A 15,793-nucleotide genomic window follows, 5' to 3' on the forward strand; every position below is an offset into this window, starting at 1 on the left:
TGGAGATCAATGATTCAACACGGGTAAATCTGCATACTTCGTGCTAAATAGGTCAGCAGCAATGAAGCTAAAGATTGGTTGTTTTACCTGAAATAGCTGAATGGCTCGCGGGGAGGGGGGCCCGGGCCACGCCCCCCAGACCAAGGGAAAAAAACAACACCTTGAAAAAAAAAAAAAAAAAAAAAAAAAAAAAAAAACCCTCTTAAGGGTCTAAGCATTAATCAAACAACAGCTATCATTTCTGAAGTCTAATTCACTGAGTTAATTACTTGCAATTAAATGAACTTTGAGTTTGTTTAAAGTATCAGTCCACATGAAATTATATACTTTTAATCTAGAAGACATTTATCTGGATAGCACAGAAATTCTATTATGAATTATTTAATGTAAAACAACCAATCTTTAATCTCTTGGCTTCAGTCCTACTTAGCACGAAGTATGCAGATTTACCCGTGTTGAATCATTGATCTCCATTTGAGCCAAAAGTTTCCCATTAATGCTGAAATTGCTGAATCGCCCTCGTTCATAGTATATGATACAATGGCCTTCGCTGGAGACAGAAATCAAGCGTGGGAATAAGCAGTTTTCTGGTCCTTCAAGGGCTCTCAGCAAATCTCCAGTGATGGTGTGGACAAGGCAAGGGCCCTCTGCAAAGTGGGGACATCAATGCCAGGGTCAGCTGGGGATGACAAACGACATGGTAGCTCCCACCAACCCGAACACCTCGCTGGGTGTGCACTCAGATGTGATGAAAGAGGCAGGCTGGCCAGGCCAAGCGCTGACGTTATATTTAAACAGAGCAAAGCCAGAGTACCTGTCACACGTCACACTCCTGCACTGCACCCTTCTTCACCAGGTAAATACTTGGTCTTTTCCTTTGTCAGGTAATATTCATAATAAGATGGTATAGTTCACAGATTATGTGAGAATAAAAGATTTTGTATGTCAGACATTTTCTCTTAATATGCTTTTATAAACTTTTCTTCAAAGTTTAGTAGAATTATCAGAACAGCTGCTCATTTTCTCAAGTAGCCTCAAAATTTTACGCACTGTACCACATAAATACATTACTGTCAAATACATTTTACCTTTTTCTGTCATCTGTGCATAAAATGTAAAAGCAAAATTGAGAAAACTTATTATTTCAACCTACAGAAACGTATTTTGTCTGTTACATAAATGAATAGTGAGGCAAGAGTGTGAAAGGAGGATAAAGAGTGACATTTGGCTCTGATTGTTTCTGGGTTTCTTCGCCCTTATAAAATAGTGTTGATAAGGTAAAAAATTCACTGATCAGTTCATAAAAGTTGCTCACTATAGCTTGATATTATATATCTATTCCCTTGTCCCAAAAAGATCTCCACAAGACAGTGGATGAATTACATGTTTATTTTTACTTGATCTGAATAGACACACATTTTACAAAGCAAGTGACATTATTCAATTTTGTCCTGATTACTAAAGTAATAGACTTGCCCTATAGAAAACTAGGAAGACACCAGCAATCACCTCTAACATCGCGCAGCCCCTGTAGGAAACGTCTCTTTCTTGGCGCATACTATGTGTCACTTATTTTCCTTTTTTTTAACTTCACAGGGTAAAATGATATTACACATATTATTACTTTTTAAAATTAAAGGCTGAAAATATCCTAAGTGTCCATTTATGGGTTATTTATTCTTAGATACCAAAATTTTAAAACCATGGTGCCAGCCTTCAGACTCTATCCATTCTCCGTAGAACAGCTGAAATGAGCTCTAACAACCAAACCTCTCGATGTCATCACCTGGATTAAAAAACTTCAATGGTTTTCTACTATACTCATTTAAAAAAAAAAAAAAAAAATTGCTAATGGTTGTGTCCCAGGCCCCTCACATCCCTTCAGCCTTCTCACTCCTCCAGGTTGTGGCACCACGGTGATACTCCAGCTGCACCCAGGGCTCCTCTCAGTTTCTCCAAGCATCAGGCTCCTTTCTGCCTGGGAGTCTTCCTACAGAGAATTGCTATTTGAGCCAGAACTAGGACGTAAGTTTCCTGACTTCCTGAAATGAAATGTCTTCTACAAAAACTCCAAAGAGGCTAGGTGTGGTGGCTCACGCCTGTGATCCCAGCAATTTGGGAGGCTGAGGTGGGTGGATCACCTGAGGTCAGGAGTTCGAGACCAGCCTGGCCAATATGGTGAAACCCCATCTCTACTGAAAATACAAAAAATTAGCCAGGCCCGGTGGTGCATGCCTGTAATCCCAGCTACTTGGGAGGGTGAAGCAGGAGAATCGCTTGAACCCAGGAGGCGAAAGTTGCAGGGAGCCTGGATTGCACCATTGCACCCCAGCCTGGGTGACATGAGCAAAAGTATGCCTCAAACACAAAACAAAACAAAACCTCCAAAGAATCAAGTAATCTTTGTTTGCTTTCCACCAACCTCTACACAGCTCCTGGCCTTATAAAGAAAGGGACTTGCAGAGGAAAGGGGTCCAAGGCTGTGTATGATGAGTGACCTGACCCCCTACCTCCCCCACTACATCAGGGATACTTTCCCCTTGTCTTTTAAATGTCCTTTATAATGGCTGCATCATATGAATACACTGTAATTTAATTTATCAGTGTTCTGGTTAGAATGCTGTTGACCACTAAATACTATATAAAATTTCATACATATTTTATATTAGTGCTAGTAAATATTAATCATAAAAGTAAATATCTACAAATAACTTCGGGATACCGTTTGTCTATGGGAAGCTTCCTGGAAGAAAGAAACTGGCAATCATGCTTAGTGTGAGAAAACCGTCAAGTTTCTAAACATTGAAAAATGAAAGAAATGACTTCTGACCTTTAGCACCACTGATAACAAGCCCAAGTTCTGCACAGACAGAAACACAGACAACCTCATGGTCATGGCCTGTGAGGACGGCTCTTGGTGCAGGATAGTCACCTGCAAGAAAACGGCAGCAGTGAGGCACTACAGACCAATGGCAGGGGGAGAGAGCTGCACCAGCAACGCAACGTTCAATAAATACCCATGTTTATTATGGGCATTATTATTAAGCTGTGTGACCAAAAGCCACTTACTTAACCTCTCTGCTCTCCTCTTCTGTGAAATGCACATAACTAGCGAACCTACTATACATGCTGTTTAGATGACAGGACAAGTTATCATATGTGACATGCTTAGAACATAACGAGAGTGGTAATAGCTATTCTTTTTCTTCCATTATTATTATGAAATAGATACAAGGCATGCTAACGCACTTATCTGTGTTACCTCATGTATTTATGGTAATGCTCTGTGACGTAGAAACATGACGCTCTATGCCTAGTGCTCTATGCTCTATGACGCTTTCTATGCCTAGTCTATCGCCTAGAAACCCAAGGCTTTGCAAGGTGATTCAACTTGCCCAACAGCTAAGGGCTAGAATTGAACCCACTTCGCTTTATTAGTGCGAACCTAGCTAAAAAGTCCAGCTGAATTATATCCCAAAAGCATTTTCACTGCTAACTGCTTTCATAAACGGAAGGACTTAGAGAATATTATGCCTTTTGTAAAAAGTTCTACACTTTTCTCTTCTTTTATTGGAAGGAAATGAGCTTGTTCTGCATCACCCATATAGGTTGTTCCATTTGCGATCTTTCTTTTCTAGCACTCGTGTTCCTTGCATGCTTGCCTGTTGTTCTCTGTGAATTCCTATCTTTGGTGGGGTAACCAACCCCGGCCCCATCTTGTCTCTCAGAGAACCACCCCGTACTTTGGTCTTGGTGCCCTTCTTTCCCAGAGCTGCCTCCTAGCTTGAACTATTGGCCCTCACTGGGGCTGGGGGAAGTTAAACGTTCCAGGGCTGGCAGATGCGCCTCCCCTTGGACAGCCCCTTCTTCGGCACTTACGGGACCTCTGGGTGCTGATCCAGTTCTCCGCCCACAGTGGCAAGAGGGAAGCCACAGGGAGTTCATGAGGAAAGTACCTAATCATAAGGCCTTTCCCAGTAAGGCGCCCCACATCTTCCACTCCGGTCAGCCAAGAGCCCCTTCCTTAAGACCTGCCTGTCTTCTCTTGAGACCCGCCTATCTTCTGTCTCCCCAGGGATTTATGTGCGTTTTCTCAGACCCTTCAGCTCCAATTCTGTTTTTGAGGTATCTCTTAGATGGAATGTGGGAGAAGCGAGACAGCAGGTCGTGCTAGCTTGCCATCTTCTTCTAAACACATGGATGTTGCTATAATGTGTTTTGACTATTGGTTGAGTGTCCATTTACAATATCAGTAGTCCTGGATTTGTCTGAAACATATTTATATAATTTGTTAAATTATGTGTCACACTGCAGGAAAAAGGTGAAAAAGAAAAAAAAAATTGTTTCCAAGATGCCCTGGGTTCCCTGGTAAAATAAGCTTTAAGCATTGATAAGAGTTCTCAAAAGAAAGGAAATCAGCATATCAAAGAGATATCTGCACCCCTGTGTTGACTGCAGCACTATTCACAATAGTTCAGATGTAGAATCAACCTAAGTGTCCAACAAATAATGAAAAGATTAACAAAATGAGGTATATTTACATAATGGAATATTATTCTGCTATAAAAAAGAAATCCTGTCATTTGCATCAACACGGATGGAATTGAAGGACATGAGGTTAAGTGACATTAGCCAGGCACAGAAAGACAACTGTCCCATCTTCTTACTCAAATGTAGAAGGTGAAGAAATTGATCTCACAGAGGAAATAAACAGAATGGTGGTTACCTGAGGCTGGCAAGGGTGGTGGGGGAGGGGTTGGTTAATGGGTAGAACAATACAATTAGATAGATACGGTTAGATAGAAGGAATAAGATCTAGTGTTTGGTAGCAAAATAGAGTGACTACGGCTAATAATTTATTGTACATTTCAAAATAACTAGAAGAGAAGATTTAGAATGTTCCTAATGCAAAGAAGTGATAAATATTTGAGGTGTTGGATATCCCAGTTACCCTGATTTGATCATTACACATTGTATCATTGTATCAACACATCCCATCAATATGTACGACTATTATGTATCCATAAAAATTAAATCTTTAAAAAGGTATTGGTAAGATTTTATGTGTAATATCAGCTTTAATTTTTCTAAATGATAATTTTAACTTGGAGAGACTAGCATACTGGAAAACCCTGAAATTATACACTTAATTCATTTATGTAAAAGAAATAGTTTTGAGACCTTTCCCTAATGTGCTGTGGAAAAAACAAAAAGTAATCTGATCCTATTGCAGGGAATTGAGAAAAAAATGTATAAAAATATTCCTTATGCATGTTATACATTTTCTGCTAGGAAATGAGTTTTTCAAAGGCTCGTGTCTGATTTAGAGGTTTAAAATGTTTTTTTTTTTTTTTTCATTACAATTTCCCCAGATCATCTGAATAAACTGTGGAACTTAACTATTAGGGGATATTGTTTAGGGCCCCTGAAAGCACTGTTTCCTTCTTTAAGTGAAAGGCAAATAAAACGCCATTCCAGGCTTTCTGAGTTGGGAAACCTGCAGCGGCGGGAAAGCTTATTTCCTATATTTCATTTTGTTGCTAGGGACAGATGTCACACACCCCAACAATCATTCGAAACCCTGGGAATATTCTGTCACTGTCACATCACAGTTGATGGACATAGCCCAGGGTTAAAGGGCCCAGTGCAGTGGGAGGTGCAGGTGGACCGCCCCTCTGAGTGCCCCGTCATCGCCCTCAGCCCCACCACTGCCTCCACAGAAGCACTAGCCATCTGCTGGAATGATTAGAATGGATGAAGAACAAACACATCCAATTTTTAGATTCCTCATAGACATGCATTTGGAAACTCCCAATATTAAAAGGCTTAAAATAAACAAATTCCATCCTCCTTTTATCAAAGGTCATTTCAATATTCTCAAAACAGATGATTCACATAGACAGGAGAGGTTTTTCAATGAGATGGTCTCTGGCTTTTAGAGAAATGGGCAAAGTAAAGAACTCATGGTTCTTATTTTAAACCTCATTTGTGGGACACTGATACGCAGGGGGAGCTGTGGTCCTTCTGATTTAGAGCTAAACAAAGCCAGTGGAGTTTCTAGGACCTCCGCTCCACAGTGAGAGGATAAACTTCCTGGTATATGACATTCAAATTTTATTTCTGACCCTGGGGAAGTCACTGCAGAATCATGGCAGAAGGTATTTTCATTCATGTTTATACTAAGATAAAATATGATGGAGTTTTTAAAGTTAAAATCCCAAAATAAGGGATTTAGTCAAAGGGTATGGTGGTTTCATTACTACTATGATTTCAAGATTTATTTCAACATATTATATTAGAAATTTGCTGGAATAGCTGAGAAGAACAGTATCGGTCAGGAGTCCCTTCTCAAGACCCCAACTCCTCAGCCACAGGCGGGTGCTGTGGAGGTCTGTTCCAATTACCAAATATGCTTGGACCTGCATTTCCTAAGATCCCTAGATAATGCAAGTAAAAACATTCTGTGGGTTGGAAAATGTCAGATTCACCCATGATGTGGTTTCATTTCCTTATGTACTCATAGAGTATTCAGTGAAGAATGGAAGCTAGATATGGCAAAAGTATTGATTCATTCACTCTAACTTCTTTTTCCCCTTCAGAGATAACAATGACTACATTTTCCTCTGAGCACTGCCACGGCAGGACAACCTCTTCTCTTGAAGTCCTGAGCCCAGATCTAGGTCACAGTACATTACTCCTCTATGCTCACCTTCTACAAACAACTAATAGTATCATCCACCTCCCCTTCCTCAGGAAGCTGGGCTCTGTGTAAAGCCCAGACACCCCCTGGTCTGGAACCTGAAGTTCTCTGATCAGAACACATTAGTCACTCTGTATATATTGCTTCCAATCTAGGCCAAAGACCTTTCTTGAAGCCTTAGTCCCATAAAGGGAAAGGAAAAGCAGAGGCCGAGTGGCAAGGAGCTCCCTTCTCAGTCTGGAACCCTGGAAAGTCTCCTTGTGTTAGAATGAGGGCATGGGGTGCCTGAGTGGTCTACTGCAGAATGGACTCTGTGCTACGGATGTTCCGATATATCCGTTACCATTTGGTCCTCAAAAAGCCCTGCATGGTGAGAACTATTACATATGGAGCTAGGCTTCCTCTGATCTTAAAAAGATGGTTTAACATATGCTAAATCCTAGCTAAGATTCTCTGCTCCGAGAAGTGACACAAACTTGTTTAATGTATCTAAATCTAAATACACTCTACAAATCTTTCTGGGCTATTCGTCGCCCATGCTTTCATTTCTTATAATAGCACTGGTTAGGGGCAGTTGTGGAGCTGGGCACCAGGACAGTCTTTTTAAAAGAAGCCTGGATGCAAACAGAGCGATGTGATTTGGCAGATGTTTGGTGACAGGTTGTGACTGGCAGGAGGGTCAGCATCCAGAGCTGAGGCGTACACAATGGGAGCCCAGAGAAGGTGTGTGTGCACAGCTGGAGTCTCCTTTGCAATTGGCTTCTCCTTTCACAGTCTGCATAGTGCCTGTATACGAGCTAAAAGACTTATTTTTAAAAAGTGGAACAGAAAGGCATAACAACAATGTGTTATACAAATTACCCAATGAATATTTGTAGATTTGATTAGAAAAGGTGAACGGTAAATCCTCTTTCAAAGTTTCACATGGCTATGATTTAAAAATGTTTGTATGTATGTGTATCAAACTTTCTATAAAGCCCCTTATATGTGGTATAAACATTAAAACTACATACTTTAAAAGCAGATTGGCTTTGAGCTGAAGTCCCAGTGTATTCTGAGTGTCTGCTGAAGAGACAACAATGTTAACTTGCCTCTCTTGTGACTATCTTGTTGGAAGCTATAGCACGTAATGAGAAATGTCAAGTCCCAAGATCAATGAAATTTTGGACTCTAGGGATTCCACAGGAATAGCATTGATCCTTTTAAAGAACACCAGTCAGAGATGGGTTGTAATATATTGCGAAGAGAGGCTCAAGAGGATAAGCGGCCAAGTCCAAGATACCTACCTGACAAAAAATTCAATCAGCTTTTAGCGCAAATTGCCCACTCTGCTCTGCTCTCTTTCATGCAGTAGGCTGCTTCCAATTAAAGTGCGCAAATTAATTTTTATCACTTCCAAATTAGTTTCAGAATTTGTGTCAAAGTCTGTTTCAGATGAAAGCATCTGTCCCTCACATCTTTTCAGTTCTGTTATCTAGTTAGGGACCTATTTAAAGTCTCCAAGATAATGTCTGTGTTCAAAGTCACAAGTTTGAAAGAATAACAATGAATAATATTATAAAATACATTAATAAAGCAATGATAATTCGACTCCAACCTACTAGGTAGGCTACTAGGTAGCCTTTGCTTATCTCTTTTATGGTCTGAGACTCTCTATCAAATAGTCTGCTTACAAATACTCATTACCTTTGTGACCAATTCATCACAATGGTCAAAATGATTAGAAAAAGACTCATATTTCTGAGAATGTCTGCATTCTTCACAATATACTTGACACAATAAAACCACACATACTTTCTATACCTGCCTAAAAAGATTTCACAAACATGACATTTTTTCTTTGTGGAATTAATAGAGCTATCTATTACAATATAATAATGACAATGAAAGAGAAACAAACATGTTAAAGTCAGTTAAACTTGAGAAGATTTTGGTGATATGCATGTAAGGTTAAAGGATAAATCCTATTATTTAATGATGTTGTGATGAACAGGTATGATTTGGCCTCAGCGACACACAAAGCAGTTCCATGTCCACACCAAGGCCAATCCCTGCATTATGACAGCTACTAGGATGTTAAGTTACAGGCCAGGACTTCCCCCTTCAAGGATAGGTTAATACTTGTACTTAAGGGCATTGTGTCACACTCTTTAATACAAATTTAGACATAACTAGCTTTCTGGTCTTGAGTATCAATGTATTATGAGAGAGAAAACACATCTGGCCTGCTTCTCTGACCTGTGAATTGGAAGCTAGAGTAGATTAAACTGGAACAGAAAAAAATCTTTCATATTTTGAGTTTTCTGATAGCAACAACTACATCTATGTCAAACCACAAGCGGGGCACTGATATGACAGTCAATTCAGTGTGTGCTGTGACTGCCTGAAAAAAGAGTGAAGAGACCAACACAGATGGTTGCCCTAGTCCGGCATATATACGCTACTAGGTTAGCTTTTTCAATAGATAAGTGAGTCATAAATCAGCCAGTCAACCAATGCTAAACCTGAGTTTTTTTTTTTTTTTTTTTTACTATTGTGATCATCCTTACGGAAAAAAAGCTAAAACCACTTTGTTTCATAATCATCAATTTGATGTAAAGTTAAGCATTTTATGAATGCTTAAAGTATGGTACAAAATATTATCTGATAACAATTCATGATTCAGGTAACAAATACTGGACATCCTCAGTATATCCAAGCAGGAGAAGCAGTTTGTGATTAGTATAAAAGTAGATTCTTGTAAACTCTGGAAAGTCAGAGGTTGTGACTTTCCCAGCATTCCCAGCCGCTGAGATAGTACCAGGCATACAGTAGTCACTCAACACATGTTGTTGCTTGACTAATACTTTAGGTGCTTATCTTGTTTATTCTAGAAGAGAATTTCCCTTTTATTAATGTACCATACTATATATGTTCACATTAAATATCTCATAAAGTCTTGACAGGATGAATTCTATGGAAGTGGTTTAGGTTCATAATGATGACAACGGTTTTTGACTAAAACTAAATTCCTATAGATGGAGGTAATACTAAAAAATACATATTGATAATTTTCTGTCATAACATCTTTAAGATAATCTTGTCCTTACTTAAAACTTAAATATAATACTGCTTTTTAACAAATATAATATCCACGTTTTTGTTCTTAAGGATTATAAAAGCATTTTGTATTATATAGCTCCTGTTGGAAGGAGCTTTAAATAATTTAAATATTATTGTATCTAACTTTTCTTGCTAACTGATGCACCAAAGCTACAATTGATAGCCATCTTTTGGTTTAAGAGATCATTAGAAAACAGAGTAGTGAACATAGATAATTACTATAATTTACTATTTTTCTTTAATATTCTTTACCTCCTAGCAGTACATTATATAAAACATCTTATCTCTGCTACCAGATGGCAGCTTTTAAGAAATAAATGCACTTTTTTGAAATAACACTAGCATCATTTCTGGTCTTCATTTCGAAGACGGTAATTAATTAGATTTAAAGCTCTATTCTGTTTCTTTTAAATTTTTTCTAACAAGTTCTAATTTTTATCAATGTATATGAAAGATATTACACAGACCTGCTGCTTAATGAAACTTTTTAAAGAAATGCTACACTATTATGGAAATAAAGACAATTTGGAAATTTGTGAACATATATTTAGATAACATATACTTCATAATGTACCATTTTTGAGAATAATAAAGCCATCACTGGTAGGTCATATATCCTATACACATGTACATATACGCATACACAGACATACTAGAATTCTGTTAAAAATGAATTTTTTAAGGACACAGCTTTAAAAAAGAGTAAATAAGGAGATTATCTTACTGGTATTTAGAATATAGTGCTTGTTAATAACATAGAATTGGTAACTAATTATTTGAACTGGTTGGAAATCAAGCAACATTGAATATCTTTTCCATCAAATCAAGATCACATCTTGTTCAAATTTAGAATAGAGACTCATATGTACAATAGATACTCTTTTTCAGTAGCTATGCCAAGAGGCATATGCTATTATACAACACAGTTTCTTCATCCACTGTTCAACTCTAGCTACGGGCAATAGGAATAAAACTTCACATAACATTTGGGCATCTAACCCAATCTTCCACTATCTTCTCATACAAATGTATTTCTCCATTCTCTCCTGTACTATGATGGGGCCTTTGTTCTTATCCAACCAAAGCCATTTCCTATTTTTGCAATATTCCTGTCAAAATGCATAAGAGTTGGGGGGATGGAGTGGGACATGAAGGGTGGATGTGCAATTCAGTTTCCACCCCTCGCTGTCTCACAGGTTAGAACTGCCCAGAGAGACAGCAGCAGGCCAAGCAATGTAACATGGCATCCTGTAGATTTCTTATCTACTCTCACAGTATTTTAGTTGTAGATGCACAGGTTTCCTGAAAAACTTTGATCTCTGTTGGGTTATAAGTATTCCCCGAATTCATGTTTCAGTTTATTTTGGAGTGCTGTGTAGGCTGTGACAATCTCAATAATCCTGGTTTGTGTAATTGCCATTATCACTTCACAGAAACCTTTCTATATTTTACAGGAAAGCCATGCATTTGAATGAACTATTGAAAGCTTAGTAATTAAAAGCAGTAATTATTTCTAGGCAATCTCTTATCCAGCTCTCCAGTCATTTAATTTATTGGAAACCAATTACGTATATCACTATGACAGGAACTTAAGATGGAAAGACAGACGCTCATTATCCACTTCAGTGTTTTCTTGGGGCAGCAGTCCAAGAACTAATAACTAACTTCTCTTACATAAATAAAAGTTTCCTTGGGAAAAGAAGTTTGAGAGGCTGTGGATTAAACAAGCATCAACAAATTTATTTGTGTAAGACTTTCAGAGCTTATGTAGAAAGTTTGAGTATAAACAATGTACTCCAAAATTATTTCACCAAGAAGTCCAGCCTCCCCTGACGCTTTCTTCCTATCGGATATCTTAAGGTGCGCTGTGGAGTAACAACCACTTGAGGAATCCTCCCAAGCAAGGAAACTTTCTTAATCAGTTTTTGCATCCCCAACAATGCCTCATGTGAAGCGGGTACTCACTGTTTGCTAAACGAATAAATGGAGAAATTTACTACAGTATATGGTAGATAGCAGTTAGTGCCCTGACTGAGACACAGAATTTCTGAAAATTCAGAGAAGGGAGAGATTATTTTCAGCTGAAAGAAATCATACGAGGTTTAATGGACTAGGTGAAGCTGAAGGATGGGGACATTTGGAGACTGGGCTGCTGAGCACAGGATCTGGGTAGCGGATTGTTGCGGGGATCTGGAAGTCTCTCCTTGTTGAAGGTGATAGTACTGCTCATTTTAACACTTTGAACATAGCTATGTTCCAGTACAGATTCTGGCCACTTAAGCTTTCATGTTTTAAAATCCTTACACCTTAGGAAAAAACTATTAGGAAAATCAAAAAGGCAAAATATATTTAAATATATATTTATATAATTTGATAGGACAATTTGATACAAACACTCACTGCTGTTAGGGTTGTCTCCTATGATATGGTGCCGCCCACTCCAGTACCAGAGCAGCAGGGTGGCATCTCGAGATCCGGACACGATGTAGCAATCTCCACCAATGTATGACTCGGACCTGGCCAAGCACGTGACCACATCCCAATGGCCAAATACAATCTGAGTCAATTTCCCTGCAACACAGAAATGACAAGTTTGCTTCATTTAATCTTTTTCTTCAAATGGTAATCAGTGTAACTTTATCAGATTTTAAAAATTTTACCATATTTTTAATTTTATTTTACCAGTTTTGTGAAAAGTTCATCTATAGGCCGATAAAGTTACAATGTTATTCAAATCTGGCTATAGGTTGCTTTCTTGCATTGCTTTTGAAAACTGATACAAGAATGTCACTTGAGATTTTTAAGGAAAATACTTTATTAAATAATATGATCATGATTTTTCCTTCAGGGTTTGGGCCAGACCAAGGGGAGTTTCAGGATCTTTAACTGCATATGAATTTGTGGAAAGGGAAAAATAGCCCTATTTGTCCTATGAACTCAGGGATCATGCTAACATTCGGAATAGATGAAGTTATAGTTAGTTACTTCGCTTACAATGTGAACATTTAATTTGAATCTTGACTATTCAAGTTGGCAAATGATAAAAATGCCTACAACAACTATGATTTCATACTCAGCTTTGGTTTTAACAATAGTCATTTTGAAGAGAATACGGTGTTTTATAGTTAGGATTACCTGTTTCTGTAGAATAAACTCTGAAGCTCTTATCCCAGAATCCACAGATAAGAATATAGCGATTATCTGCTGTGACCACAAAACAATGTGCATTGATTTGTATACTCTGGTCAACGAGGTCTGTGATCTGCCGTTTGTTTACACCAGAATTATTGGCTAAAAATAAATGGAAAAAAGCATTTGAAGAAAGATTCCATATGAGTTTTTCCAAGCACTCATAGAAGGAAAACAATACTTTCATGCTTCATTTATCCAGAAATAGTTTTTTTTTAATGATATGAGATGATTAAGATTCTCCCTTGAGGAATATAAATTTCCTTAGTAGCAGTGATTATTTATGAACCATATTATGAACCATATTATGTATTTTAAAATTATGCCAGATATTTCAGTTCTCCCTCCACCAATAAATAAAAACAATATGAGGAATTCAAGATAATTAATTTACAACATAATACAGTATTTTAATGCATTTAATTCTTTAGGTGCTCACTATACACAAGTTCATTAGTTTATAAGACTCACATGAGAACTAAATATTGTATAAAGTATGTTATTAAGGAAGAGATATATTAATATTTGCCCCAGTCTGTCATTTTCGGATGGTATTTTTATAATTCCCGTGAAAAAGGAGGGTAGAGATTTGAGCAAGGGATGTTGTTATGTGGGTAGCCCCACAGGGAGCTTCAGGTCAGCAGCTTTATAGGCCTGGATTGTCAACAGACAGAAGGCGTTGCTAGAATGGGCTAGCAGGGGAGGAGAGGAACAAAAAAGATGCGAGAGGGACTGGTGAGGAAAGAGACAGGCAAGAATCAGTGCAGAGCCCTGGGATTGAATCTGAATAAAGCCAGGAACTCAGAGACACCATCTGATTTCCCCAGTGTCTGTCTGCACGCCAGCCTGTCCCTTACTGCATGCCACCCTTTCAGGATAAATCCCTGGGCTGAATTCTTAAACAGAAATGCAGATGTAGAAGGTCACCACCACTCTCTAACACCAGTTAAATATAAGTACTACTATTTGTAGATATCTACTAACACTAGAAAAATAATTACTAGAAAATATAAGCAATAAAAAAATTATACAAAAAAGTCAGTAAGGAAAAAAGACCAAAGGTCCCAGGCCACTTGAAAACTATACAATTGGTCCTTTACTAATTAGAATAGACCTATTAATTTTTCCATGGTTACACACTAGCTGTATATTTCATTGTCAATGTCTATTGGAAAGAGAAATAGCTACACTAGACTAATGATATTCTTAATCCTAAACCTTGTAAGTGCCCAAAGAAATGTAAATGGTATTTTGTGTACAGGTATAAGTAACTAATTGAAATGTCTGTATCTTATCTTATTTCCAGGTTCAAAGACGAAGGATGAATTTGAATCTAAGAATAATAGGCTGGGCGTGGTGGCTCATGTCTGTAATCCCAGCACTCTGGGAGGGCTAGGCAGGTGGATCACTTGAGGTCAGGATTGTTCGAGACCAGACTGGCCAACATGGTGAAATCCTGTCTCTACTAAAAATACAAAAATTAGCCAGGTGTGGTGGTGCACCCCTGTAATCCCAGCTACTCAGGAGGCTGAGGTGGGGGAATTGGTTTAACCTGGGAGGCGGAGGTTGCAGTGGCCTGAGATTGCATCACTGCACTCCTGCCTGGGTGACACAGTGAGATTCCATCTCAAAAACAAACAAACAAACAAAAAAACCACAAGAATCTAAGAATAAAACACCATGACTTTAATATGTAGCTTAATAATTTTTTGTAGCATTTTCAATTTTTTTCTAATTTATCTTACTCATCATTCAATGATACAGATAGAACAAACATTATTAAAAACTGTCTTACAGATACAAAACTGTAAGGGCCTAGAAAGACTAAGAAGCTAGCTCTGGATCAAATGGCTTATATATATATTTAAAAATATTTAAAAATATTTTGAATGTCTGCTGCAAAGAGTTATAGTTTATCAGTTTGCAATTCACACGAAACATTTGCTTTACAACATGTTAGTTTTAAAAAATTCAATGATAAAGACTGCCAGAAAAGATGTTCTTCAATATTAGTTTCCTTTTTTTTTTTTTTTTAGACAGAGTCTCGCTCTGTCGCCCAGGCTGGAGTACAGTGGCATGATCTTGGCTCACTGCAAGCTCCGCCTCCCGGGTTCATGCCATTCTCTTGCCTCAGCCTCCTGAGCAGCTGGGACTACAGGCGCCCGCCACCACGCCCAGCTAATTTTTTTGTATTTTCAGTAGAGATGAGGTTTCACCGTGTTAGCCAGGATGGTCTCCATCTCCTGACCTCATGATCCACCCGTCTTGGCCTCCCAAAGTGCTGGGATTATAGGCGTGAGCCACCGTGGCTGGCCTTTTTTTTTTTTTTATTTAAGTTCTAGGGTACATGTGCATAGCGTGCAGGTTTGTTACATATGTATACTTGTGCCATGTTGGTGTGCTGCACCCATCAACTCGTCAGCACCCATCAATTCGTCATTTATATCAGGTATAACTCCCAATGCAATCCCTCCCCCCTCCCCCCTCCCCATGATAGGCCCCGGTGTGTGATGTTCCCCTTCCCGAGTCCAAGTGATCTCATTGATCAGTTCCCACCTATGAGTGAGAACATGCGGTGTTTGGTTTTCTGTTCTTGTGATAGTTTGCTGAGAATGATGGTTTCCAGCTGCATCCATGTCCCTACAAAGGATGCAAACTCATCCTTTTTTATGGCTGCATAGTATTCCATGGTGTATATATGCCACATTTTCTTAATCCAGTCTGTCACTGATGGACATTTGGGTTGATTCCAAGCCTTTGCTATTGTGAATAGTGCCGCAATAAACATACGTGTGCATGTGT

The 15,793-nt window shown here is 38.5% G+C and overlaps 1 protein-coding gene across 2 annotated transcripts in view; it reads right to left on the reverse strand.

The window, feature by feature from the left end:
• The window catches only part of NBEA (neurobeachin), a 743,995-nt gene that overhangs the window by 5,264 nt on the left and 722,938 nt on the right, over positions 1-15,793 (reverse strand). For both annotated transcript variants that reach the window (XM_023208811.1, XM_023208812.1), the window contains exons 53-56: positions 12,938-13,093; positions 12,203-12,373; positions 2,831-2,932; positions 451-647 (exon numbers count right to left, since the gene is read on the reverse strand). In XM_023208811.1, coding sequence (XP_023064579.1) covers positions 451-647; positions 2,831-2,932; positions 12,203-12,373; positions 12,938-13,093 — 626 coding nt within the window. The remainder of the gene's footprint in view (positions 1-450; positions 648-2,830; positions 2,933-12,202; positions 12,374-12,937; positions 13,094-15,793) is intronic.

Source organism: Piliocolobus tephrosceles, chromosome X, assembly GCF_002776525.5.
Source record: "Piliocolobus tephrosceles isolate RC106 chromosome X, ASM277652v3, whole genome shotgun sequence".
Classification (NCBI taxonomy): Eukaryota; Metazoa; Chordata; class Mammalia; order Primates; family Cercopithecidae; genus Piliocolobus; species Piliocolobus tephrosceles.